The following is a 27,298-nucleotide window of genomic DNA, read 5'->3' on the forward strand; positions in this document are numbered from 1 at the left end:
TCACAATACACAAAAATGAAGCTCACAAAATTAAACACAAACACAATCAAACTGTATACATCAAAAGATTAACAGACATGAAAATCTAAATAAAGAGGAAAAAAACAAACAAACAATCAAAACCAACAATAAGATTGTTTTCAGATGTTATGATCAAAGCTTGCAGTTGGGCTGGCAGCTTTCACATTTGGAGAAAGATTATTCCAGAGTTTGGACAGCATGGCAGCAAGAACAGTGCCTTCTCATATTATTTTTTTTTTTTTTTGCCAATTTGACCATCCGCAATATGACCAGAGCAATTAAATTGTACAACAGAAGTGACTTTGTGTTTGTTAATATTTGTCTTGACCAATGATAGAGAGAACGTTCAGCATTAGATTACCCAAATAAAATGTGACCCATCGATACATAGGTAGTGTTTCATACTTCAGATGAAAGATTAAAAGTGTTAAAACAAAAAAATGCAGCTCTGATGATGGTTCTGGCAACATGCAAAACATGTTAAATGTCATATCTCCAGAGGAAAAAAAAAAAAACAGACATTTTTACACATGGCTATAAAAGGCGTACATATTAAACACTGCCAAAACGTATTTTAAGCTTTAATATAACCATATCTTTTTTTTTTTTCTTTTTTTTTTTTAACTTTTTTTTTTCTGTGGCACAACATAGAAATTGAATGGCTTTACAACACGATCGTAGGTCATTGTGGTACGCTTTCACTTGTCATCTTCCTTTTTTCTGTGCTCTTATCTGAAATCATCTGAGAGAATAAAGAAGAAAAAAAAACACTCAAATGGAACTTTTTTTTTTCCCCCCAGTGTTATGAAATCGGTGTAATAGTGATGAACTTTATGCCTCACTGGATGTCTACCTCAGGGAAGTGTATGGCTTTAAGTTGTCTCGCAAATGTGCCTGAATGATGAATGTTTATATTTTGCTCTTGGTGCTGAAAAGCTTCACAAATCAGCAGTCACAACATGTACATTTTGCAAAGCTGTACAAAATAGCATTGATTGTTAAATCTTCAGACCACAATATTGCACTCACGCACCAGGAGGTACTGCCTTGTGAAAAAAAACACAGCTTGAATTGCAAACACGGGAAGAAGCGCTCCAAATGCAAGACTCAGCAAAGACTGGAGTCAATCTCAAATGACACATTCAATTAACAAACAGCAATAAGCATCAAGCCAAAGAAAAAGACAGGCACACACTCACACATACGCACACATTCACCCACATATATGTATATATAAACAGCTGGCTTTTGTTATTTGACATGACTATCCATTACTGCCCTGCTGTGTGCCTTATGTGTCAGAACAATGATAGAGTGCCTCATAACTCACAAAGAGCAATGCAGATTCACTGTGGGTCGGAAATGTTGTAAATAGTCTATAAGTAATGTGTTGACTACTTACTCACTAGGGCTATTTAATCCTTACAATGTATAAACATCTTGTTTTTAATAATAAACTGTCTTTTATGTCTGAAATATTTTGCACATTTGCTGAAATAAAATGATATCTGATCTGCCCTTGTGTTGTATTATTTTTCTTTAAAAATGTTTTTTTTTAGTTTTTTTTCTCAATAAAGAATGGCAGTTTCAGATATAACCTTTGATCCCTCCGAGTAAAATCAAGGCCTCTTTTTCACCAGTACATAGATTAATTTTTTTTTTTTTCCTCTCTCTCTCTTAAGTTCTTTTGGGGAATTACAGACATGCTGGGACAAATATGATACAGTCCTTATAGTGGTTCCTTTACTCTTCTTTATCTGACAGAAAAAAAAGCTTTTCATCAATGCCTTTTCCTTTGTCTCTTTAAGAATTATGCTTACAAAGTTAATATTACATCAAAAGGCAGAAAAGGTCAAAAAATGAAAAAGAGAAAAGAAAAAGATTAATATCCCCTCATAGTTCATAGTTGTTGGGTGTTTCTGTTTAGTCTGCGCTCCTTATGTTAATGTTGCGTTCAACAAAGTTTAGCAGTCAGGTGGTCTGATTGTTTTAGGATTTCTGTGCTGTACATGTCCAAAGCATGATTGACTCGAATCATCTCGCTGTTGTTGAGCTTCAGCCGATGCTTCAGCATACAAGAGAAGAGGTCCAGCTGGGGTTTGCCGGGTGCGGATGGCGGCGCGAGGCGGTTAATCCGATCCCTAATGTCGAGTAGCAGGAGCATGACGGACGAGGACGAGTAGAACTGGGTTCCTTGCGTGTACGACTGGTTGACCTGCTGCACAGCACTACGGAGCAGGTCGGCGTTGAAGCGCAGGCTGTAACCAAACACTTGGATGTCGGATATTTTGATGTAGATCTGGCGTTTGTTAGGGTCTGCAAGATCCACGGGGCCCTGTCCCGTGTCATTGCGGAGGCCAGTCGGGATCTTGGCGCGGCTGCGCAGGTAGATGTGCACCGTCTCAAAGAAGGTTTTCCACCGGTTTCCCAAAAGCAGAGTCCAGTTGAAGCACTGCGAGTTCTGCAAGCGTACTTTTTCCCAGCGCGGGTACCCATGCTCGCCAAATGGCATGCTCCAGCCTTCCGAGTGGCTCCCACTGAATGGGTTGACATAAACAAAGAACATGGGGTCAATGCTGCTATTTCGCATCTGGCAGATCTTCATTGATAAACCAATTATCATGTGGAGGTAGTCCATCCGGTTTTTGTTACTTTTGAGAGTCAGGGACATGCGTTTGCGCCACCGTGGGTCGAAGAATGTCTCGAGGCGGATCTCATTACTAATGAAGGTAGTATGGATGTACAATCGTGAATCCATTTTCTGCAACAGATATTTGAGCTCCAGGTCCTGAAAGTCCAGATCAGTTTCGAAGCTGATGAACTGCTCGCTACGTTCTGAGTCCACATTCTGGGGCTCGCATCGACCCCGGTACAACTTGTAGCCCTTGTTGCAGGAGCCACATTGTGAGATGTTGGCCAGGCTGCACATTGCACAGCTGTTGTTGCCACCTATGACACACGGTATGGGTCGCTGGCACAGTGTGACACCTGTGTGGCACACACATGTCCTTTGGCTCTCCAGGAAGGTCCCCCAAAAGCCATTCTCATTGCAGTAGAGGAAGGACTGGACCCTGTTGAGCCACTGCATCACAGATCTGCAGAGACAAAAGATGAAGACAAAAAAAAATGGAATAAACATAACAACAGTGATCACAAATCGTAAAATTCAACCTGATCTTCAAAAGATGACACAATTATGATTATTTGTGGTTGCACCTTGGCTGAATTGTGGGCCCAGAGCTTTGTCAATGTCAAATTTCAACTCACTTTAATTTTCCATCTATTCTACTCTAACTAAATCAGCGTTTCCCCTTTTTCTGCTTCCTGTGAAAAGTCAGGCGATCCTTGTACCTTCGGTTCTGCTCAAACCAACAACCATATGCAATTCTCATTTGTACAGTATTAACATTCGCAAGGATATTACTCTCTGTATTGGCTCGGAGAAATAAACAAGTGTCTCTAATATTTACGCAAAAGTGGTTCTACTGAGATAATGGAAACAGTCTTCTCCTCTATGCTTTATAAATGGTTAAACAACATTGGTTCATGTTCATTTTTTAGAATAATTCTGATACACAATGCCTCTTGTTTGCCCCCTATGAATTGGTAAACGTTTTTTGTCTTATTAGAAAGAAGCTATAAAAATCTGAAACCTGTTTGGATTGTGAGGACTCTTTCTGAGACTCACTTACCCTTTTGTGATTTGACGTTGTTAGCTTTTCATTTTTAGTTTTGTTGGTGTTTCTGGAATAGATAACCAAAATTTAAAAGGGACAAATGGTCCGCTTGCTAAATGCACGCCCACATATAAGTTGCATGTAAAGCGTCTAGTCGGGGAAGAGAATCATTTATCTCCTTATGGGGGAGGAGTTCAATAATTTCCCTCAGGTGGACAGCATTACTTGTTATTCTTATCCTGCCGTTTCTTTTCCCCCCAGGCATCGCTCCTTGTCATCTTGACAGTACAGAAACGTCTTTTCTGACTGTAGGAGGTGAATTCTGATTCTGGATTTTTCACAGAGGAAAGCTGGTCAAGGTTAGCTTGACATGTAAATGAACCTACGCATTAACTAAGATGGATGACATTGCATTCTGAGCAGGCCAGAAGGCCCCAGAGCTCTAAACAAAAAGGTGTCCAGAATAGATCACCCGAGGAGGACAACCTTATCGCTAACTGTGACTTCAAATTGAGAGTGGCGTAAAAAGTAGAAGATGTGCGTTTCCTGCCCCTCAAGTTATATAAAAGTAAAGTCACAAGTAAAATACATTCTTTGTACAGAACAGTTTATAAAATAGAATAAATCTTGCCACTTTCAGTCACATGTCTACAAGAAAAAAATTTAATTAAATTAAAGTCCAAATTTACTGCAAAAGACTTTTGCTGAGCAAACAAAAATGCATCGATGACGATACAGGACAACAAAATAAATGCATACTAAGGGACACAATTTATGCTATTTTAAAAAGATTGAGGCCATAAATGCTCATTCTGCTCAAAGAGCTTTTTAAAAAAAAAAATTCAATGTATCTCAAATTATCGTCAGCATAGAAGAGTAATTAGTATTTTCTCTCTGGCAGAAACTAATATTGCAAGTAACTTCTTGGCAAGGGATAGAAAAAAACCCGAACATGATGACTGTGTCTAACGACGAAGGAAGAACTCTCTTCTTGAGAATTGTTCAGGAGAACAAGCAGTTAACCAAATAGCTGAAAACAGTCATATTACCAACAAAAACCTGAGACTTTGAACATGCCCCAGTGCTCATCTTGTAAACTGTGAAGTGGCTGGAATCAATGGCACTGTGAGCTGATTATCATCAAGTAATTCCATTAAAAAGAACAAATTTAGAAACATCATTGGAAAACCTGTGCATTCTCATTATGCACAATCACTGTGCCTTTTCAAACGACTTTATTTTGAAGTTTCTCATCCGAATCTGGGGTGTGCAGGTAGATGGATCTTTATTTTTATAGGCATCAAGAAAGCTCACTTGACTGTACGATTATGGTTCTATTTTTATTCTTCATATTACGGAGACACTTGAATGATTAACAGTTTGTGCAACAGCAGACTAACTCACGGCGCATTTGATTACAACGCAATAAAGAAAGAGAAGTAATCACCCACTGGGGTCTTGTACTAGTAGTGCAGCATCTTATACACAACCTGAATTATAAGTTGTACAGTTAAAGACGTAGCCAACATTTTCGTTTTTTGTCTTGAATAACCTCAACTATACTGATTGCAGTCAAATATTCGAGATAAAGCCAATTCCTTGCTTTAGAATGCTTGATTTCTTTTTTAAATCTATCACAAAATGTATGTTTTGGTTCAAAAGGTTGATTAAAAAAATATATTGGTATTCAGTGTAGAGCAGATTATTCATTTTGTATGGAAACACTGATGAAGAAGAAACTGAATCGCACTAATCTAATTTTAATATTTTGCTCAGAAGTTTGATTTCCTATTTACAAAGCAGTTTCCTGAATGAAATGTTAATTTAAAAAGTGCCCTTTGAGTAGAATTGTCAGTATTTGTCAGTGCCTTGTAGAGGTTTTCAGCATTTGCAGGGTATTACTTTTGTCCTTTAAATACTGTGCTCAAGTTATAAATTGGCTCAGATGTTTTCCTGACTTGGTTTTGTTTTTATCTGCTTGCATGTGTTGGTTTTTTGATGCAAGGAAAGGCATCAAACAGGTCTTGGTAGTCAGATCATACATCATATCTCCGCCCTATGTTCACTCAGAAAAGAGAAGAGAATATCTGAGCAGGAGACACGAATCTGAACTGATCAGAGGAAACAAAACAAAAAAGTCGACCAATAAATTGGGCACGGACAAAGAATAGCAGCAATACTAATGCATGAAAGAGCAGGAGTCTCCACATTATATGTGACACTATATTTGAATGTTTCTGTGAGCTTATACACAAGCAAAAAATTTAAAAGGACTTTTTATAAAAAATTTTTGGGTGATGAATATGATGCGACATGTCAAACTGAAACCATAGCTTATTCATCATATGAAGGCTGCAGTGCCATTTCAGTTTGCTTGACTTTGAACATGAATATTTAAAGACAATGCATAGACTAGATGCTAATTATTTAGCTCCAAGTGAGGCTGCTTCATATCTGTCACCATTAATCATTTATTATTTCAAGATAAACAGCGACATTCACTTCGCTGGAAGCGAGCCGCTGCGTTTGTTACAGGAAATGTGATAGCAGAATCGTTTAGGCTTTCATATTGACTGTTCACAATCAAAAATTACGAACCGTTGAATGAGTAAATGTCTGTTGGGGAAGTAAACCGAGAACAAAACGTGAACGGGGTTGTGATATGTTCTTGAAATTCTTGTCAGGCAATAACTTAATATGCCTTTCATTAGCTGTTATAAATACTTGTAGTAAAAGGGACACAGTGATTTAAAACTTTCAATCGTTTAAATTCATAATTAACTACCCTCAGCTGCAAGAATGTAATATAGATTAAACGGTTATTACATAAAGACGATAATCCTACCTGATTTTCCAACTTGCTCCTGAACACACTGTACATTTACTCACCCACAAAATTATTGCTGCACAAATGTCCCATCGTAAACATGGTTTAATAAGTCAAATGCATTACACACAAAAATAGAATTAACTTTTTCTGGTTTTAATGTGTTGCCATGGCAACAAAGCATCGCAGAAGCTTACACTTTTCTTTGGGTTTTTTGGCTTTTTTCCCCCCCTTTATTCTTCTTGTCTCTCTGCAGCACAGTGCAAGAGACACCTGCAGCTGGAGCCTCAACAAAAAAGCAACAGGTTTTAATATCCCGTCACTGTTTGGTATTGGTATTTGCAGTCCAAATACTGATATTACATTTTTTTGTTGTTAGCGTTATTAAATCTGGGGAGGTGATTTCATCTCTCCAACAGAACTCCCATAAGCTCTCTTATCTTTGTTACATTGAGTCACCCTATCACACTCCTGCACTGTATTCATCTTTCGATCCCTTGATAACCACGCACGGCAGGATAACCCCCACACCCTCACGGGACCACTATGTTCCCACTTGTTGAATCTGACGGGTGGGTAGTTTCAAACGCTGCAGTGTTCTGTGATCATTTCTGGTCCAAGTCACCACGGGGATTTCCACAACCACAGCTTGGGGGAAGCCTCCCAGTCCAGCAGTCATGACGGTCTTGAAACACTGGATAAACCACTGAACGCAATTCTCCCAGCACCCCTCAAACTGGAATGATGCAAAGTAGCAGGTGCATGGCTGCATCATTTTCCCCACTGTGGGGCTGATATATGTACTGAAGGGGATCCAAATGGTCTCTCGCAAGGGATCTGTCTTTCTGTCATTTAGAGCGCCGGTGTGCCGATGCTTTGCCACCGAGGCCAGGCAAGATGTTTTTTCACATCTTCATCAGTAGCCTCTGCAGTCCCACTGGCAGGCTGAGGACACGCTGCAAGGCCTCCCTTAAGTGGTTGGCACACACCTCGAAAACACTTGGGCTGATGCTGGATGGGCCTCAATTCCCTCATCCCATGATCAGCTGTTATAGGCTGCTCAGAGAGGAGGTAAGGGGTTGGGGTCCCAATTGGCAGTGTGAGGATGGTGTGGTTTTCTTCCATCAGGGCAGAGGAAGGTTGATCTTAAAGGAAGTCTGGCATTACCGACTGATGACATCCATGCAGCCATTCATCTATCTGCTATACCCACTTTATCCAACGTATGGTCATTGAGAGCTGAAGCCAGTCCTCACTGATTGTGAGAGAAAGGAAAGTTAGACCCTAGACAGGTCACAAGTCCATCACGGGACCAACACTGAGAGACAGGCAATCACTCACACACACACACACGCACGCACGCACGCACGCACGCACGCACGCACGCACGCACGCACGCACGCACGCACGCACGCACGCACGCACGCACGCACGCACGCACGCACGCACGCACGCACACACTCCCACTGAAAAAAATGAACCTAAATTGCACGACACTGGATTGTGGGAGAAAGCAGGAGTACCTGGAGTAAGCTAAGGAGAACTTGTAAGCTTCCCACAGAGGCCCCAGCCTCACAATCAAATGGGTTCTTACACTACAATACCATTTCAATTCATCACAGGACTTTACTAGCCATGGTGGGAAACTGATACTCTGCGCAACAACTCAGGAAATTAGTTTGGAGCCCCTGCGCAAGCGCCGCCATTGTAGTTCCACTCACACATGTGAGAGAGTGCGTATACATGCACGCAGATGTGATGAAAACAAATACATTCTCCATCTGATGCTAAGCCGTCTCACGCAAGCAAACAAATAAACATGCTGCTCTTATTTCCAGTGCCATCAGGGCCTCTTGATGCATACTCTATGGAAGAGGAAGCGCGCACTGCGGCTCTTTGATAACACTTCAGAACAAACCTTTGCCAAGTGTCACATACAAATGTGGGTGTGCTCCTTTTTCTCTCACCGACAGTTGACAACGGTTCATTTTCAGACCACTTAAATGAATATTTTACGCATTTTGTTTCCATTTTTATGGTGACATCCCTGCACAGAGCAGTTTTAGGGGCGTTTTATGTGGCAGCGGGCAACTTTGCATATTTTGCATAGTGTTTTCTGATATTTGCTGGAGTGGATGTAGGAAATTCCTGGCATTTCATGCGGTGCTGACACGGTGACACATCAGCAAGGCTCTTAAAGCTCCGACTGCAGTAGGTGGTGACAGATGTGTGCAATGACCTATCAAGAAAACTCCCACAGCTACATTTTCCTTTCAGACTGCAAAGTGAAATACAAGAGTGAGCTGAAGTGTTTTGGGCATGTGCAAAGCTCAGCACTAAGTTTACTTGATAGACGGAAACAACAGAGCCATAGGTTTAAAAAACAAAACAAAAAAACATCACAATAAGCGATGACATTCTTACTTTGCATACTTCAAAAAACAACAATAAAAGTAAATCTTGTACATCAACTCAAAGTAGGACATTTCTCTGAAAGTTGTCACTCCACTATGGGTTACATTTTCAAATCTTTTCCTCCCAGTCCTTAGAGAAGGTGATATCTCCCAAAAAAATATCCACTGCAAATCTTTCATCCATGCTGGTGACTAAATACACGGCTAATTTCCAATACAATGCGGAGGTCACGTCTCCACCCACCTCTCTCTAGGCATCTGGTGGTTAGGATTATGGTGACAACGGATGCTGAGGCCAAAGAGCTTGCGGGCGGTGCGCTGGATCTTGAGTCGCTGGATCTCCAGGGAGCTCTGGAGGAGCCTGTAGCGGGCTTGCAGGTCCCAGTCACTGCCCCACAGGAGATGCACACTGCTGATGGGCAGGAAATGAGTGGAGGGCAGCCTCTTCAGGAAGGACTTGAACTCATCTAGGATAGCAGAGGAGTGGGAGTGAGACAACAGCAAAGGTGGAAGGATTACTGTTCACAAGTACAGTTAGAGAGCAGTATAATCACCAATAATGTAATAATGGCCAAGAGCATCGTACTTGTAATGGTTTTGGCCAAGTTCAATATAATAAAACCAATAATATAATATTGTGCTGACAGAGTAATACGATTTTGATCCATTATCATAACATTTTTTTTTTGCCAGTAATGCAATACATTATTACATGATTTGAGTAGCATTGAAGAAATCTTTAATATGTAACAAATACAGCCAATATTGCAATAATATTAAAAAAAGTGATGTATTTCTCTGAAATCAAGTGAATTTTGTGAATTTCGCTTACAAAAGATAGATATAGTGGATGGGATAGTTGTCAAATTCATTCATTAACTCTGAAATACTCTGCAATAGTCTCTCCCAATCATGGCTTTTATTTTTCTTTTTTTTTTTACACAATTGTCATGTTATTTGGTTTCTAACGGTATTGCATTCAAAATGGCCACAGTTATTACTTTATTAATAGTTATATTATTGGCCATCAGGAGGTCATTGGTTGCTATAAACTGAAAAAAAAACCCCAGCTGTTGTCAAAAAATAAGTTGTACAAAACTAGAAAGTACTCTTATTGTATTGAGTACTCTTAGTTATTCAGTGACTTTTCAACTCTGACTGGAATATCAATCACAAGCATTGGATTTAATCTACCAGTATGAAAAAGCTACAATCAAAGCTTATTTCTTAGAATTTTAAAAGTATATAGAAATTACACTACAATTTGCGTGAAGAAATACAGACAGAGCAGGAATTCCCTGATATAAGAAGAAACATACAGGTAACACAAATGCTTTCAGAGATAGCGGAGTAGGTTAAATGATCTAAGTTGTCTTTATGATGGAATTAATTTACATATCACAAAAGTATCAAAACCTACTACCAAATTACAGTAATGTGAGTATTGCAATTTGTTGCTTTCACCTCTGGACATCTGCTTGCAACATAGTGAGAGAAGAACTTCTGGAATGTTAAGTTATTTACCAACTTATGGTATTAGCGCAAAATAAAAAAAATATATAAAAAACTTAAATCTTAATTTCATTAAGAAAGTAACTTTGTTTTCAACTATATTAACTATTATTGTGGTAATGATAGTTGCAGACAGAATTCCATCTCCCACTTTATTTCATAATATCAGTTCTTTACCAAGTGCATTATAAAGAGTTCAATTGCTGGATGTCATTGTTAGAATGATCAGATCTCCGTAGCCATCACATCTCACCCATCCTGAGACTTAAAAGATGTGCATCGGAGTGAAAAGTGCATTGAACTGCAACGTCATTGAAATGCGCTGCTGCGCCTCTATTTCATATTACATTAAATTCATATGTTGCTCCTCATTTCAGCGCACTGTTTTTGTTTTGTTTCATTTTCCTAAAGTTTTCTTCAGGAGTACTCACTGGGATTGTTTTTGAGATGATGGGGATGCCAACCAAATGTTGTGTTTTTCAATTGCCATGCCAATATAGCCTCCTAACGTCCTTCTGTACTTCACTTCTTTATTTACTCTGCTCTTGATGTGTTGTTTGGTGATTTTAGCTGGCTTTTTTTAGACGCTTCTGTTGTGAGTATTTGTGGAGAAATGAAACACTCAGTGCCACAAGGACCTCTTACTCTGTGCTCCCAGACACACACTCAAGATTACTGCTCCAACAAATTTGTTCCAACCAGTGTTGGTGATTGTCCTTGTGTCCCTCTTACAGCCTCTGATAATTTTGGGTTGTCTTCTCCTCAGAGAACTAGTATTTCCAACACTATCTTGACTTTCTAGCAACAGTGTGGCATACAAAGTCACTTAAGCTCATATTTACAAGGACAAAAATGATCTTAAAAATATAATCCAGTGCCAACACAATTAAAACTAAAGACCTGATCTGCAAATGTGGTGATAACACATCAATTTAGGGGACGACTATGTGCTCATAGATTAATATACAATATGCAATTTGATTAAATACCTTTGAAAATGCTTGCATTGATTATTATTATTGTTTTTACTCCACATTAAAGACTGTGACTTTCTCAAGTATGTCATTGTTAAAGTAGGTGGTTCACAAGGACTTTTGTTTGAGGATTTTACTGATATATTTTCTGTGTTATACCTCGAATTTGGACTTTGTGATGAATCTTTTTGTGTGTGTGTGTGTGTGTATGTGTCAAATTCAGGATCTATTTGCAGTAAGACCCCAATACTTTGAATAACTTGCTCCACCCACCAATATGTCCTGCTCTACATTTGTGTGCTTTTGAGGATTCAGCACTAAGCCAACAGCTTCATAAAGACAGCAAGCAAACCACCACAGAAGCAATCTTGTTTTCAGCAGATTGTTCTCATGTTATCAAAATGTTAATAATGTTATTTAAATGCTCCTGTTAGGGGGCAATGTAACTTTCAGTTATTCTAAGTAAATCACTTGCATAAGGCAAGCCAACTGAGAGGGCAATCTGTTTGCATGAATATCCAATTAAGCACACTTTATGTGGGATCTTAATAAATAAGGCCCTTGAAGTAAACTCCGGGAAACCCATCATCATATTCACGGTTCATTTCAAATGCAAAGATATTAAAATACTCAATTTCAGTGTAAATTTAGGTGTAAGTAGTAATAAGTAGGATGGAGGCAGTCCTAAATTAGACGAGTGACGAAAATAACAATACGAGTATTTTGTAATTACATCGTCATCATTTAGGTGATACATAGAAATGAACTCTGAAAGCTGATTATCTCATTGTATAAGACCACCTGTGCTACCTGACATGTGTTACGGTGAATAGCATGACATAAATATTCCTGGAGACGACACAAAGCTTTGCCACTCTCAACCCTGGAGAGAACAGGTGCGGCTGTGCATCATGCGAGTACCCTCCTCCAGCCCTCCCAAAGACAGTTTAACAGCATTAACCATGCAGTTGAGAGCTCTTTTTCAACCACCGCCGTGAAATGTCAGAATTTCCTTCACCCTCCTCCCAGGCATGTCAGAGCTCCCTTTCCCTTTTTTCTTCAAAGACGGCAGATTCCTTCTCCTCCCCTGTTTTGAACTTGCTCTATTCCTCCACCCAGCCGTCAGAGATGTCAGGTGTCTCCTTCGCCCTTTTCCAGGAAAGAAAGCTGGCATCTCTAGTACCCAACACTCGGAATTATCTAAATCCCCTCACCAGTGAAAAAAAACATCTCCATTATCAAGTCACTCCCCTATGCCAGTTCGATAGCAACTGAGTCCCTTTGTACAAGCTTCAAAGCCATCAGGGATCCTTTCCTTGATACAGCTTCCAAAGAGTCCACATAGTCCCCTGAGTGACTCTTATCTCAAGTCACTCACTACACCTTATCTAGAGATTACAGCTGGCACAATGTAACCACACTTTACCCCTTGTGCCTTTACATTTACCAACATTTCATCCAACCTGTGTTTCCAAACCTACCGGGTTTTGTGGCATTCTGGTGTTCATCATTAAACGTGGTATTTTTGCTGTACTAATTCCCTTTCTCCAATATAACGTTAATTGTAAATATTTGGCTTTAATTCTATTTATAAATATTCAATATTGTGAGATTATTGACCGTGTACTGTCTGTTGCAACTCTATAACAATCTCGTCGCACTGGGAATGTCTTTGGAGGCCACAGTAATGGCTTCTATATAAATACACAAAGTTTGATTTCTCTGCTTTTCGGAAGTCTTTCAATATTTAAATACCATGGATGGCACAAGAGCCAGGGTTGTAAGAACTATGCATGTCAAATTCTGTAAATATACATACTGTATTTACGAGCAACAACAGGCATGATAATTTTTTTTTATTAAATAAAAAAAAAAAAGATATATATATATATTAAAAAAAATATATATATATATATATATTTAAAAAAAATATATATATATATTTTTTTTTTTAATTCACTCACTGCAGGTACACAGATCACAAATATTCTGATAAAAAGCCCATGCAATTAAAAACACTTTTGTTAGATTAGATTGGTCGTTTCGAATTGAAATCACAATCGGATGGCGGTGGTGCAACCCTGTTTATGATTTGTTTGGAGTTCATGTAAAGGGAACATTGGCCTGCTTTCCACTGCTGGGGATTGGTGTACATGCCTGTTACATAACATCACCACATGATGCTATTCAGAAAAAAAATTTAAATGTGCACAAGTGGTCATTGTAGGAGAAATTACTGTTAACTATATTATCATGACTTCCTGACCAGACTCTGAAATGGAGAATGCTCCTTTGTGTTTAAGTTTCAAATTAAATGCAATAAGTTTTATTTGTTGAATGAACAAATCCATTTTTAATCATGGTGGCCTTCCAAAAGTAAAGCTGGTAATGGGATCATGAGCACATGTTATAACCTGCCAAAGTCATAGTGCAAAGCATCATGGGATTCACCAATTGACTCAGTCTTATGATAATATGGATTGTTATATATCTGCACATGAATCTGATCAGTACTTTATTCAGTGCTCATTTAAACAGGACAATCGAAACTTTTGATCTCAGCAATTCTTTGAGATTGACAGAAAAGTGACCATGTAAACACAGCGAATGAAACCTACTTTTTTATGGCAATGGACGTGGTCAAACTATATTTCTCAGGGGAAATTAGATTCTCTCTTGAGGAAGTGTCTAGTGTCCATCATGGTTTTCATCATTTGACAGCATGTATTGAATTTATTCCTTTGACTATAGTGGATATTGTCCTGTCAAAACGATTAAAATTTCAAACAGTCATAGTACACACCCCCCCCCCCCAAAAAAAATCAATTCTGTAGTCCCTTCAAATTATGATTAGTATTTTGTCGCAATGAGTTTCACATTACGTAGCAGCGCTGAAGTTTACTTTTCAACCTAGAAAAGCTCCCTGGCGCTCTAAACTAGTTGCACAATGTGGCCTCAGATGCTGAGCAGCATTAATAGTAGCCAAACAGCTAACTACACTGAGCTAGTTAGCCCATGAGTGCTGCCAGGGCCGACTGTGACAGTTTCCACATGCTATTATCACACTGGCCGAAACATCACATGGCCGCGACTGTGGCCATGAATGTGTGCTTTTCTTTATGAGTTTGGCTGAGGCGCATCGGCTCATAATTATTATAGCGCCGACGACATGCAGCTGTTTAATGTGTCCAGTGAGCTGATGGTGGTTTGGGAGCCAATGCGCTGTACAAAAGCCACTGTATTCCCGCCTCCCTGTTGTGCTTCTGCGACACATCTGTTACACGTGAGAAGGAATTGTAGGTGAGAAATCTTATTTTGCTTATAATGAGGCTTTTCTTTAAAATATTTTTAATAGGAACAATTAAACAGTCAGTGTGCTTGTATCACTGGCACACCCTTTGAAATATTCCACAGCATATGCGACCGTTGACTGGGCAATAATCTTTTCAAGGGCCTCAGCTTCAAGCACTACTGGCAGGCAGAACTACTACAGCTGTGCTCACAGCCAGCGACTGTCTATTGTTGCTGCTCCGCCGTTGGAAAGGAGTGCTGAGCAAGAAGTGCATCATGTAAAGCAGGAGTGTCAAACTCATTTTTAGCAACAACTCTCCAAATATTCTCTTTGTTTACAATTCCATTCTGTAAAGGTAACAGAACCTGAAGAACCTGACACCACTTTTATTTTCCAAAGTCTCGTGATATTTCCTCCATTTGGCATCCATATGGTCTCTTTGAATATTGTTGCAACAAAACAAAACAAAACAAAAAAAAAGAAGCAAGAATTGACTTGATTTACTCTTTAGTTGGCAGTCCATGTCTGCAGATTGTCTGAAATCCTGTCTGTCACAGTGCACCTCAACACGTACGATCAGGCTTCGCTGCTAATGCTGCTTCACAAGCAATGAGGTAACTAGCTTTCACTGCTGCATCACTGATCTCTCTCCCACAGGCCTGGCTACCATCTGCTGTTGAGTCCTCCGTCTCGCTTTTGTTATGTCTGCTAGTCTTACTAAAACCGTGCAAACCTCAGTGATCAGATGAGGAATATCAATTATGTGTACTGAATTCTTTAAGGCAATAGCTTGTTTCTCATTTCATTACATTTTGGAATTAAGGCCATCCATCTTTGGACCCTCGGAAAAAAGGAAACTAACTAAAAACGAGTCCTCACAAGGACACAAATTTTGCAAAAGTTTTCCTTACACACCAAACTGCATAACATTGACATTGGGGAAATGCAGGGTAATGACGTCATTGTTTTCGCTTTTTCGCTCATATAGGCAATCATGCTGAGTGAGCATTTTCAGATATTGCAGTTTGCTCTTGGAAAACGCCAGGTTCACGTTCGATGAAGAAACTTTTGTGGACATAAATAATCTCTCTGTGTGAACAGGTGTAAAATTAATGGTTAACATTTGTGCTGATTGTGAGAATGTCCCTGGTCGGACACAGTTGGACTGGTGGGGATTCCTGTGTGCAGTTTGCATGTTCTGTCGATGCACTCATTCCCCCGGGTACTATGGTAAAAACAGGCAGTTGAGGATTATCGGTGACTCTATGGCTACGTTCCCCCTGCAGGTCTGCAACCCGCAACACATGTCAGCTTCTTTATATCCATTGTCAAGTCATTGTGCAGTAGGAGCCGACAAAATCTAGACAAAATGAGGAGGGAAAGAAAGGAGATTGAGAAAAAAGAGATTCAACACGTTGGCGGTGTCGCATCCTCTGGCGCAGATTCGTGACATCAGTCTCACGTCAATGATGTGGAAGTGGTTTTGACCTTTCAGACAGCGGTTGCATTGAGAGACATCCAATACATATCCAAATTGGTACCACATCTGATCGAGGCCTGGGACTGGTGCACAAAATACAGAACTGCAACATTCACACTGTCGCAAAACAGATTGGATATGGGCCACGAGTGAGCAGAAAATCAGAATTGGGTCGCATTTGCCTGCAGTGTGAACGTAACTTAAATTCAATTTCTGTGTGTGTGTGTCCGATGACAGACTGGTGTCCTGTCGAAGCTGTGATAGCTCGAAGGGAATGGCACGTTTAGTTGGATAAAACTGCATAAAAGATAAACAAATGAATATACTGTCATGCCTAATTAAAATTTAAAATACTTTTTGGCATCCATTGGCAAATTCCTGCACCACTGGTAACATTTGATTGCATTGAGTTTTGTTTGAATCCTGTGAATGATCAGTCTTTATAAAAAATATTGCTTTACCAGCAGTGGATGACATTTTGCTGTATCAAGTACCTGCAGCTCATCCAACATTTTCTAAAAGATCATGTTTGTCCTTTTATTACCAGATGTGAAATGCCCCCTATCATTAAGGTTACACTCGGTAAATGTTACAATCCATATATGCCGTTTTTAAAAACCTCCAGGTTTGTAAATCTGACCTCTGGGCCAGAAAAAAAAACAAACAAATAAAGGATTTTCTTTTTTATAAGACAAAGTGATTAAGTTTGGCCGAATGTGCCATACAGTCCCTCTTAGTCTGAGAAATGTATTGATTTCTTTATTTCTGCTTTTAGTGTGCATGGATTGCTTTTTGTTCCCCTACAGTGAGTTATATATTTATATAAATGTTGCTTTTTTTGTTTGGCTTCTTCCAGTACACTTTACTTCCAAGCACCTTTTTAAAGATGTACTGCACTCAGTGACCTTCATGACTAACATTAACTTTCTCCTATGGTACATAAATATATTTATCTTTTGCTGGCAGGTTTTATTGGGACACTTTTATATCATATCAATAATAGATATCCATGGTGCCTTGCCATAGAACAACTCAACGCGAGCTGGGCTGTTCCCCCACAGTTTTCACAATACTCTTGCCCCACCTATGTTTTTACCGACTACACAAGAAGCTGTCCAGAATTTACAATATGTATTCCAATAACTAACCTTGCATGCGACAAGCGTCGTTTTTGCTGTCATTCATTCTGAAGAGAAATTAAAACTCTGCTGCCTATCTTGCAAAATTGGTTGTTAGAGCCTTCCTGAGATAGCCAATATGAGTTCATATGATCTATTGCCTCTATTTAAAAACCTTAGGTGAGGTTAAAGAAAGATTACTATGATGGACTGCCCCTGTGCGCTCCGTGACCTTTCGCAGAGCTGTGAAAGTTGCATACTATTTTCAGCGGTGAACTTAAGAAAACATTATCCTTTCATTCATTTTGTTGTCATTAGGTGGTGAGTAAAAAAGATCAAGGCTGCCAAAAGCCAAATGGAGCTGAGGTCTAATGGTAATAATGTGTCCTTCACAAAGAGAAATGCTGAACGTGTCAGCCTTGTATTTTCTTCTTTTCATTTTTGCAAGAGAGCAAACTGAATACAAGCACATTTCCAATGTGCATTGTTGAACTTAAATGTTTACTGTACTATATGACGCGCGTACTTTTCACGACGTGCGCAAATAACATTGACAAATCACCCGCACTCTTTTTAAGTGTGCCATGCATTTACTTTCGTACAATGTGCAATTGTCATTTTCATGAAAATCCTTGGAAATTAAATTGTGGGAAATGTGGCAGCTACTTCACAAAAAGGTTTCAACTTGAAGGGTTTTGCCGTATCTTACCGGAGTTTTCGAAGTCTTTGTAAGAAGCTGCCCACGACTCAGACATCCCCAGCAGAGTGTTCTCCATGATCTGGATGTCAGTGATGGGACAGTTGCATTGGGGATACTCCTCCGCACACTGACAGATGCACTGGTTGTTATGGCACACATACTCCCCTTCTCCATTGCACATGATGTAACTCAGAGCTGACTGGACAAATTTCTCCTGCAGGTATTCTGGGAAAATGACCTGAAGACCTGCAACACAGACACATATACACAGGTCAGTGTAAATTCGTCATTAAATACAGAGGAAACAATGAATTAATGAATGAAAATCTTCCATAGGGCTGCCCAATATAATGCAAATGTATTGTTATTGCAATATTCAACATCTGCAATAACCATATTGTTATCATTTAAACAAACAAAAAGGGGTGATTTATCAAGATGAATTCATATATTCAGGAAGCAAGTGATAATTCTTAGTATATTCCATATTTCATCACATTTCGACCAAACTAGTATGTTACCCACTAAATACATGAAATCGTGTTTTACCCCATTGCTTCCCTTTGAAATATGGAAAAAGTTCAATACTTGTACAAAATATTTGATGGTGAGCAATTCATGGGTCTTATGAGTTACAATAAAAACATTTCATGCAAATAATACATTCAATTGTCTGTAGTATTTGGCTTTAAATTCTGTAATATGTGTAATTTTTAGGTCAGTTTTTCTCTTCGGAATTGATTTTATCATACATAAATTGCCTAATATAGAATCTTCAAATCCCAGTAGTGGAATAAACCTAATTATCCTTCTACGTAATACTCAAAAGTAGTCAATCATTCCCTATAATGGGTTGGCTAATTAAATAATATTGTATGAGACCGACAGAAAATAAGCAGTGTTTTCTCTCTAGGAAATAAAACATTAAAATCTTCTGCTAAAGTGTTTGCATTTATTGTAATTCTTATTGTTATTGCAATACTGAACAAACTATTGAAAGTTAACCGAGTATTGTGTAGCTTGCATGATGAAATAGCAAAAGTTGAGCAAAAGATATGTATGCTGATAGTACTCAGAAAACCGCCCCAGAAAGTAACTGATTAAATGTAAACTTGTATTTATAACCGAACCTGAAAGAAAGCAATTCGGAGCGAGGGCAGGGTACACAGGCGGTATCTCCTCACAGATACAGTACACACACACACGTGTGAGAAAAGAGATACCAGAACGGAGGAGAGTGGCAATGAAATGGCTGACTGCCCTACTGAGATTAGTTTGTGTTATAAGCACTCATTTATTTTTCAAAGCTCGCCTCGGTTCAACTTGAGCTGTCTGTTCTGCAGCGAGTCGTTCATGATGTGACAACGTGCAGCAGTGATTGATGCTGCGCTCTCTTCTGCCACATTGCTTTATTATTTAGGAGCGACTTTATTTCCCTTTGTGTGCATTTTCCAGTGTGCGTTCCCGTGTGTTAAAATTGTGTTTCCGCTTCTCATATCCCACCTTGCATCCTTCCGCTAATTATGCAGTAATCACAAAAAGCTGAAAATGTAATGTAGAGGCCAATTTGGAGCTGCGGCTGAAAGTACCTCTTCACTCTTTGCTATCTCTGACAAGGTAGTTATAATTTTTCAACTCCGAGCCAATCCATATCTCGCCTTGGGGATCTCACAGAATTGAAGCTTGGACAGCTAACAGTACAGGCTTTCTCTTCAGTCCAGGCCCGGGGAAAATAAATCCCTAGCTCTACAAGCCACTGGATTGGAAAAGAACTAAATAGATTTTTTCCTTCTTGTATGAAACCCGCGTCTCGGCGAGGCCATATTTTCTTAATAGGTTTTATTTGAGCACAAACAGTGCTTCAGCAGAAAATATGCGACCAGGAACCAGAACAAAACATGTTATTGAATGATGAACGATTGCATTCTTTTTTCCCCCCCCTCGCTCACATTATTTTCACCTTTGGGTGGATGCAGAAATCCATTTATGCAAAAGTCAACATAATGTACCTAAAATGAAAGGGAAAGTAAGCACATAATTTCATACTGTCCACATGAATCATTTTCAGAGCACTGTCACCGAGTCAAAGGAATCTCTCGTCTCACGTGGATGCAGCAATCAAAGCTTCTTATTTTCACCCTTCTGGCAATCAAACTTATAACTGCAGGTAATGAGGGAACAGATGAAAGCCTTTATGAGTCTGGTCTCAAATATCAACCCTCAAAGTGACAGAATATGAAAGCTGTTTTTTTTTTTTGTTGCTGTTGTTGATGGAGGCTAATTGGCCAGAGCAAGATCTGAGACGTTAATGACCAAAAGACTTGTTCTTGTCAAATTCCAACAAATAAATAATCTTTAAAATGAAGATAACACAGATTAAGTTGTATTCATAGTTTGCTCTAAAAAAAATAAAAAAATTTATTGGGGCAATTATGACTGAATGACCCATCGGTGTCAGTCACACCGAGTAGCACTCAGGAGGGAGCTTTGTAATAGTTAGGATTAATTTTAATACATTAATAAATTGTAACCTTTGGATATATTTGTAGTTAGATTAGACATTTTCAGCAGTGTTAGTTCTTTTGGCTGGTTTATTTTTTGCCATGTATCTAGTATTCTACTTGATCAAGCAGTTTTAGATTTTAGCAAGAGTTTTAGATTTTAGATTACTTTATTTAACTGTGTTTAGTGATTCTAGCTGTTATGCTTTAGCCATGTTGACTCTTGAGGCTGTTATTTCTTTTTGGCCGTTTCTCGCACTTTTATCAAATATAGATACTTTTTTCCCCCTTTTTTGTTGTTTCACCCTATTTTAGCTATTTATGCAATTTTAGCTATTCTAGTCATTTCAGCTGCTCTATGATTTATACATTTTTTTTAATTTTGAAGCAATATTTACCAATCTTAGCTGTGTTATCTTTTGGATTTGGTTTTCAGACCGTTTTAGCAGGAAATCAAAGTCCTTTTCAAAAATGGGTCTGGTTGCAGTTTTTTTCCTTTGTTTAGCCACTATTTAATCATTTATATTTTATTTCCATGTTATTTATGTATTCTGAAAAGTTCCAGGGAGTCTGAATAAATTTACTGGATGACTCAGACTCACATGTGGGGCGACCACTTCAGTCAGCGAAATTTGCCTGTCATGCATTCGTCTTTTTGAGTAATACTGGACCCGTCTCTTCTACACACCTCATCAGAAGCACGGGTCCTCAGTCATGAGGGGAACAGAAGGAAGAAGGGATGAAGGGAGCAAGGGGGAATGGATAGATCATGTCTGACCACAAAAGAGTTGGGTTGCACGGGGGCTTTTTCTCCATCAGGCCTGTCTGGATCCAATATTCATTTAGCTTGATGTATTCCTGGGCTTGAAACTTTAATGTGATTTGTGGGAAAATCCAGATGGCAAGTTCACGGATCAACGCTGCTCACTGACAGTGCTGGTGCCAGCGGCCGGGTGCACAATAAGCCCTCCCTCTCCCGTCTACTGCATACCCCCACTACCCCCTACCTTCAACACGTACACACATTTTCCTTTTTCCTGATATCAGTGTGTCGGTGCTGCAAGATTGCAGAAGAGATGCTGACATTCAGCTCAGCACTATCAGTCTTGCAATCTCTTGTTTTCCGCTCTCGTCTGCGTCAGTATTTCTGTCCATTTTCTTTCTGTGCCTCCCTCTTTTGCCTCTCCCCTCGCTTTCACTCCGTCTCTGTACACACCGCGACTGTCTTACTTCATTACACTCACTCCTACTCCCGCCACACACATGCGCATGCCCCCTGACTCTTCCCCCATCATCCTTTGGCTCTCATTCACTCCATCAATCACTCTCTTCATTCCTGTTTCTTCGCCTCTCCTGCTCTCCTCTACATTCACCCGCTGAGCACGCACTCAAGTACTGGAAATTTGATGTCTCGTCCTCCCACTACAGTGTAGAAATGATGTCATGCAATAAAAGTAAATCCATCAACATTTGTTAGTGCAGTGCGGAATGAGTAAGAGAATTGGAGCCTCTGGGCCAAAAAAATGAAATGAGAAACTAATCAGAGTAAAAACATTTATCTTTGTGACTTACCCAGCTTTTCTGTGTTAGTGCGCTAGCATGTGAAAACATTGGGCATGATTGGGCTATAAAGCCGCATTTTATACGGCTCGGAGGCAGGGACTTCTTGAGTAAAACAGTGGATGCTGGAGCCGAGAGTTACACTAGCCATCATTAAAGAGGAGATGATGAAATGAAAGGTACATATTGGCTATTTGATAACCTCCAGCTTCATGCTCCGTCAGCACACATAATTCCCTGCAACCCCTATGCCTGTCTTGCTCTAAATAAATACTCCGTCAAAATGGCAGTTAATCTCATTACATACATCAGGGGCTGATGCATTTCCATCAGGTATTTTGGAGGATATAGGCCCACAAACGTCCCATGAAGGCAGAAAACTCTGCATCTCCGTGACTTTGCCTTTTCATTGCGTCTCTTTCCGGAGAGAACTACTTTTTTTTTTTTTTTTCACGTGGCCATGGACGGGGAAGTGTAGGCCGCAATTGAGGCTTGTAACTGCTTTGGCAAGCAGTTGGCTGCTTATTGGAATGCCACGCTCCGCCTCATAAGTTACACTTTCATTAAAGATTAATTGACCATTGTGTGGCCGCAATTTCACAAAATAATCATTACTTAATCCACTGGTGCAATAAAGTGCATTACTTGAATGGGAGCTTTAAATTACCACTGGAGGTTATCGTTGCAGCCATGATACAAAACCAAAGACCTCTGAACTGGAAGATTGTTTCTGCTCAGTCCAGGCCTGGGTAGCCTTTCCTGCTGATCCTATATGCTTAATACAGGCGGATTGTATAGTTTTAAGATTTGCTGCGTTTGCCCATTTCACACGAAGGCACCTCTCCAGCAGCTGAGAGGTAAAGGTGCAGCTGAAGTAGCTATTTATCCACTTTTCATTTCTTTGCATAAAGCGCTTTAAGGTCTCTGACAGCGCGCGCGTGTGTGTGTGTGTGTGTGTGTGTGTGTGTGTGTGTGTGTGTGTGTGTGTGTGTGTGTGTGTGTGTGTGTGTGTGTGTGTGTGTGTGTGTGTGTGTGTGTGTGTGTGTGTGTGTGTGTGTGTGTGTGTGTGTGTGTGTGTGTGTGTGTGTGTGTGTGTGTGTGTGTGTGTGTGCGCGCTCACTTGCGCTGGGCCTGACAGAAGATAACGTGTTCCACTGGAGCTATTCTCAGCTCTCAGAATATGTTAGCATTTTTTAAACTTCTGAATGAGGTGTACTTAGCATTCAAATGGATAATGTGTTGCTGTGTCTGAGCTGAGTAGATTATCGTAGATTATCATAAGTGTTCTAAGCACTCTGGATGGCGGCAGCTTGTGTTGTCAAACAGGATTGCTGCCTCGGAATTTCGTATTACACCGTTATTTAGTCATTTGTGTGTGGGGAATGATTGTTTGCAAATATTTAATGATTTTTTTCTTTTTTCTTTTTTGCCTCACATATCCGTTTATGCTCTAAGTGCCCCACAAAGAAATGTCTGTTTTTATTTCTTATTTTGAAAAGCTCTGCTGGTTTTTTGGGGGGGTTATTTTGTTTTATGGTAAATGAACACTCACCAATGCAAATATTTGAAAACAAAACAAGAGAACAGAAAATCCCATTTCCCCCGCCATATTAACATACAAGAGGCTGAATATACATGGTATGTCATACACCCCGGTGTATCTGTGTGCAGCAGAAAGACTTTCAGACCACAATGGGCCTCTTACAATATCTCTGTATAGCTTTGGCTTTGATTATCCCCTCCTAGTCATATTTTTAACACAAAAACGCAAGCAAGTATGCAGGTGCAGCCATCACTATAAAAGCATAGATTACATACAAAAATGGTCCTGGCATTCAGGGTGCGCAGCTCCTGCCTTCAGAAAAAAAAAAAAAAGGAATTGCTGAAATTGCATGTTGAAGCATTTTCTGGATTGAGGAGGGCAGGCAATCTGGAGAGGTAGATGAGCTCTTCATGGTGCAGAATTATTCTCAGTTGTGCTGCACACAGGAGGCACATGCACGTGTTGATTCAAAGTAACTTAGTGATTACTTCTTTTTCCGTTGTGGAAGATCACAGTAGGGGGATGCGTGAAGAGCGTGTGTCGTGTTTTCTTTCTTTTAGGAATGATTTCCTGCATCCTCCCAGGCAAAGTAGATGTAGTAATTTCTCAGTTAAACTTGCAAAACACTCTCACACTGCATATTAGGTGCATTAGAAAAAACAACAACAACAACAACAACAAAAAAACAACTGGTGTCAGCATGTAATTAGAGATGTGCTTGCTGTTGGCTGCTTGTGCACTTCAGTTGCACTGTTCAAGCTGTTCCATCATGTGTCCCCACACAGCAGTGGCAGTGGGCCTTGGTGAGATATTGTACTTGAAAACACACACACACACACACACACACACACACACACACACACACACACACACACACACACACACACACACACACACACACACACACACACACACACACACACACACACACACACACACACACCCTTCTCGAGCGCTTGGTGAAATCACATGTTTTACGAGAACCCTAGAGAGGGGAAGAGACATATGACAAGCTCTGACATTTCCATTTCAGCTATAAAAGATACAACTGCCCTCAAAGTGTCATGATGTGCTGTGTACACATCTCAGATCAAAAAGGCCTGATTTATCCCAGAAATTACATCAAACATCTCTAAACACAGAAATAATGTTTGTCTATTTGTATAGAAAAGGGACCTCTTTACTTTACACACTGCTGAAGATGAGCAGTCTGCTGAATGCTACATAAAGTTGTGCATCTGTTTACAGATTAATACTGCATATAAAATGTGTATCTTGCGTGTATTGCTTGTCCCATCACTGAAACTTTGAAGATGCTTATGTGTTCAGTAGAAATCCTCATTAATTATATTGCATTTTTATCTAACTTATAAGACTCCCATTACTAGCTAATTACCTTTACAGCAACATGCAAATATTATAATTATGGCACCTTTTTTTTTTATTTGATATGTTTGAATAGAAATGAAATACGAGATCATGAGTCACGCTACATTTTAATTGCCATATTTTAATGTTCACTTATTACAACAAATAATGTACTGCAGCTTATAAAGTAGTTTCGTAGAAAGGGTTCGCTTTACTGAACTGAAGGCAAGAGTCCTTCCAAATACAGATGGGGAAAAAAACCCAACTGGTAATCAATTGATGAGGCGGAGTTTGTCCGACAGAGAAAAAGCACTGAGTGCAAAAGCATGGCCCTTGCAGAAATGGCAGCCTGCAGCTCGCAAGAGAACCCCCCCCCCCCAAAAAAAGAGAGAGATTTACCGTCATGCTGGCCTAAATGGAAACTCACTCTTGATTGACCACTTTCAATTGAAAGCTGACCTCCAGGTCAGCATGGGAAAGATTTCATCTGGTACTGGGTTTTCAGCACGTTAGAGAGAAGTGAAAAAAATGTGTGCGCCCATCTATCTTGAGAATTATCCAGTGTTGTCACTTTCTCTGGGCAATACAATGATGCACGTTTTTATATAGAAGCAAATTCATGGGACAGTCTGAGGAGGCAGACCGGATACACTTATTTTGACCACCTGTGAAATGTAGCCGAAGTTATCTTGTGACTTCCAAGTGTGGTCAAATACATATTTTTAGTTTTGCGGTGTGTCGGTTAAATGAGGAAAAGAGGCAAGAGAAAAAGAGAGAAATTGAAAGGAAGGAGGGAAAAAAACGAAACTGAAAACGCCTCTGCAGGTTTACTGTGGTGCTCATCCAACATTTACTCTTCATGTTTTCCATCAAATATTTTTCTTCAGTAAATTATTCTCTGGTAACCAAGGACACCGTGTTTACTGATATACTTTAGTCTCCAAATCAATTTTTGAACAAGTCCATCATGGGGGGGAGAAAAAAAAATTAATTGATTTGTATGTTTGTTTGTCTCTTCCATAATGTTTGCAGCCTTTTCACTTGAAAAGAGGGACAGGCATCGAGCGACAGAGCAATGAGTATCTAATTCATCACTCTCTGCACGACTTGCCTACAGGGCCAGTTTAATTTATTTTCACTTCACCACTTTGAAAACTGTTGGCTCAGGCTATTCTAACATATTCATAAATCTTCCAAGATAGGCTCATGGCTCTTCCAAGATAGGCTCTTGAGGAAACTGGAGAAAGAGAAAAGAGAAAAGCGCGCAGTTGGGATTGAAAGAAGCAAATTAGTTTGCTTTTGTTTTGGCGCAAATTTATGACAGCCACATTGGAGGTGATTGGGTCCTTGCAAGGTAATGGCTTGTAAAGGTTCCAGAGCCCTTTATCTTTCTTTGGCACGGTTAATATATGTAACCAATTTGCAATTTCCAACCCGCAGCACATGTTTTTTTGTCTATTTGTGTTGGATATCAAATTACACAAACAATATTGCAATCTTCCGGCTAATATACTGAAACGTCCCTGCAGTTTTCCAGTTGAAAATACCAACAATTCAAATGTAATCTATCATGAATACTAACAGATGGCAGAGAACAGGCATATTTAATCTAAATATAGACTTTCTCCCTGCCACCTGAAACTTGCTCAGCGATAGAGTTTAACTAAACCATGGAAATCCTGATCATTTAACTACAATGTGTTAATTCCCCCTTCCATTTAATTCTCATTCCTCAATCAGCTATTTTTACTTCCCGGTCCCAGAGGAGGCAAAAAGTGAGAAATCAGCCAAAACCAATATCATCGGGTTTCTAAGCTTTAGCCTGGAGAGAGGACAAACAAATAAAGAACAAATTAATGTGGGAGAATAAAAGTGTATTTAATTCCCAAACGTAATAAAGCTAAATGGTGCAGATCTTTCAGTCAGACTGAATTTAGGAGAAACAAATCAAGGATCTTAAAAAACATCTTTAGTTGGATCACAGCGCTCATTAAAATCTATGTTAACTACACTTGTGGCATTTGCAGCAGGATATGTAGAGAAAGACCAATCTATCTATCTGTGGCTCTTCAGGCCCTCTCTAGTCGCTCCATGTAGCTTTTAAACGTTTACATAAAAATGGATTTTAAATCTTATTTTAATTTTGTTGCACAGCGCAAAATCTTTAAAATAGATCCTTATCATGCCACTCTTAGTGCCAAATGGGTTTGATCCAGTTTGATAGATTGCGAACTCGAATATGCTTCGCCTGCCTGCTGCCCCTCACTGCCCGTCATAAAGTTTGAATTTCCAACCACACCCTAAACAGACT

General features: G+C 39.6%; 1 protein-coding gene across 1 annotated transcript in view; it reads right to left on the reverse strand.

Annotated features, from left to right (window-relative positions):
* Positions 1–656: 656 nt before the first annotated feature.
* The window catches only part of brinp1 (bone morphogenetic protein/retinoic acid inducible neural-specific 1), a 126,402-nt gene continuing 99,760 nt past the window's right edge, over positions 657–27,298 (reverse strand). The window contains exons 6-8 of the mRNA XM_080477685.1: positions 18,025–18,261; positions 9,184–9,406; positions 657–3,116 (exon numbers count right to left, since the gene is read on the reverse strand). Coding sequence (XP_080333811.1) covers positions 1,976–3,116; positions 9,184–9,406; positions 18,025–18,261 — 1,601 coding nt within the window. The 3' untranslated portion in view covers positions 657–1,975. The remainder of the gene's footprint in view (positions 3,117–9,183; positions 9,407–18,024; positions 18,262–27,298) is intronic.

The sequence above is a fragment of the Lipophrys pholis genome (assembly GCF_963383615.2).
Source record: "Lipophrys pholis genome assembly, chromosome: 12".
Taxonomy (NCBI): domain Eukaryota; kingdom Metazoa; phylum Chordata; class Actinopteri; order Blenniiformes; family Blenniidae; genus Lipophrys; species Lipophrys pholis.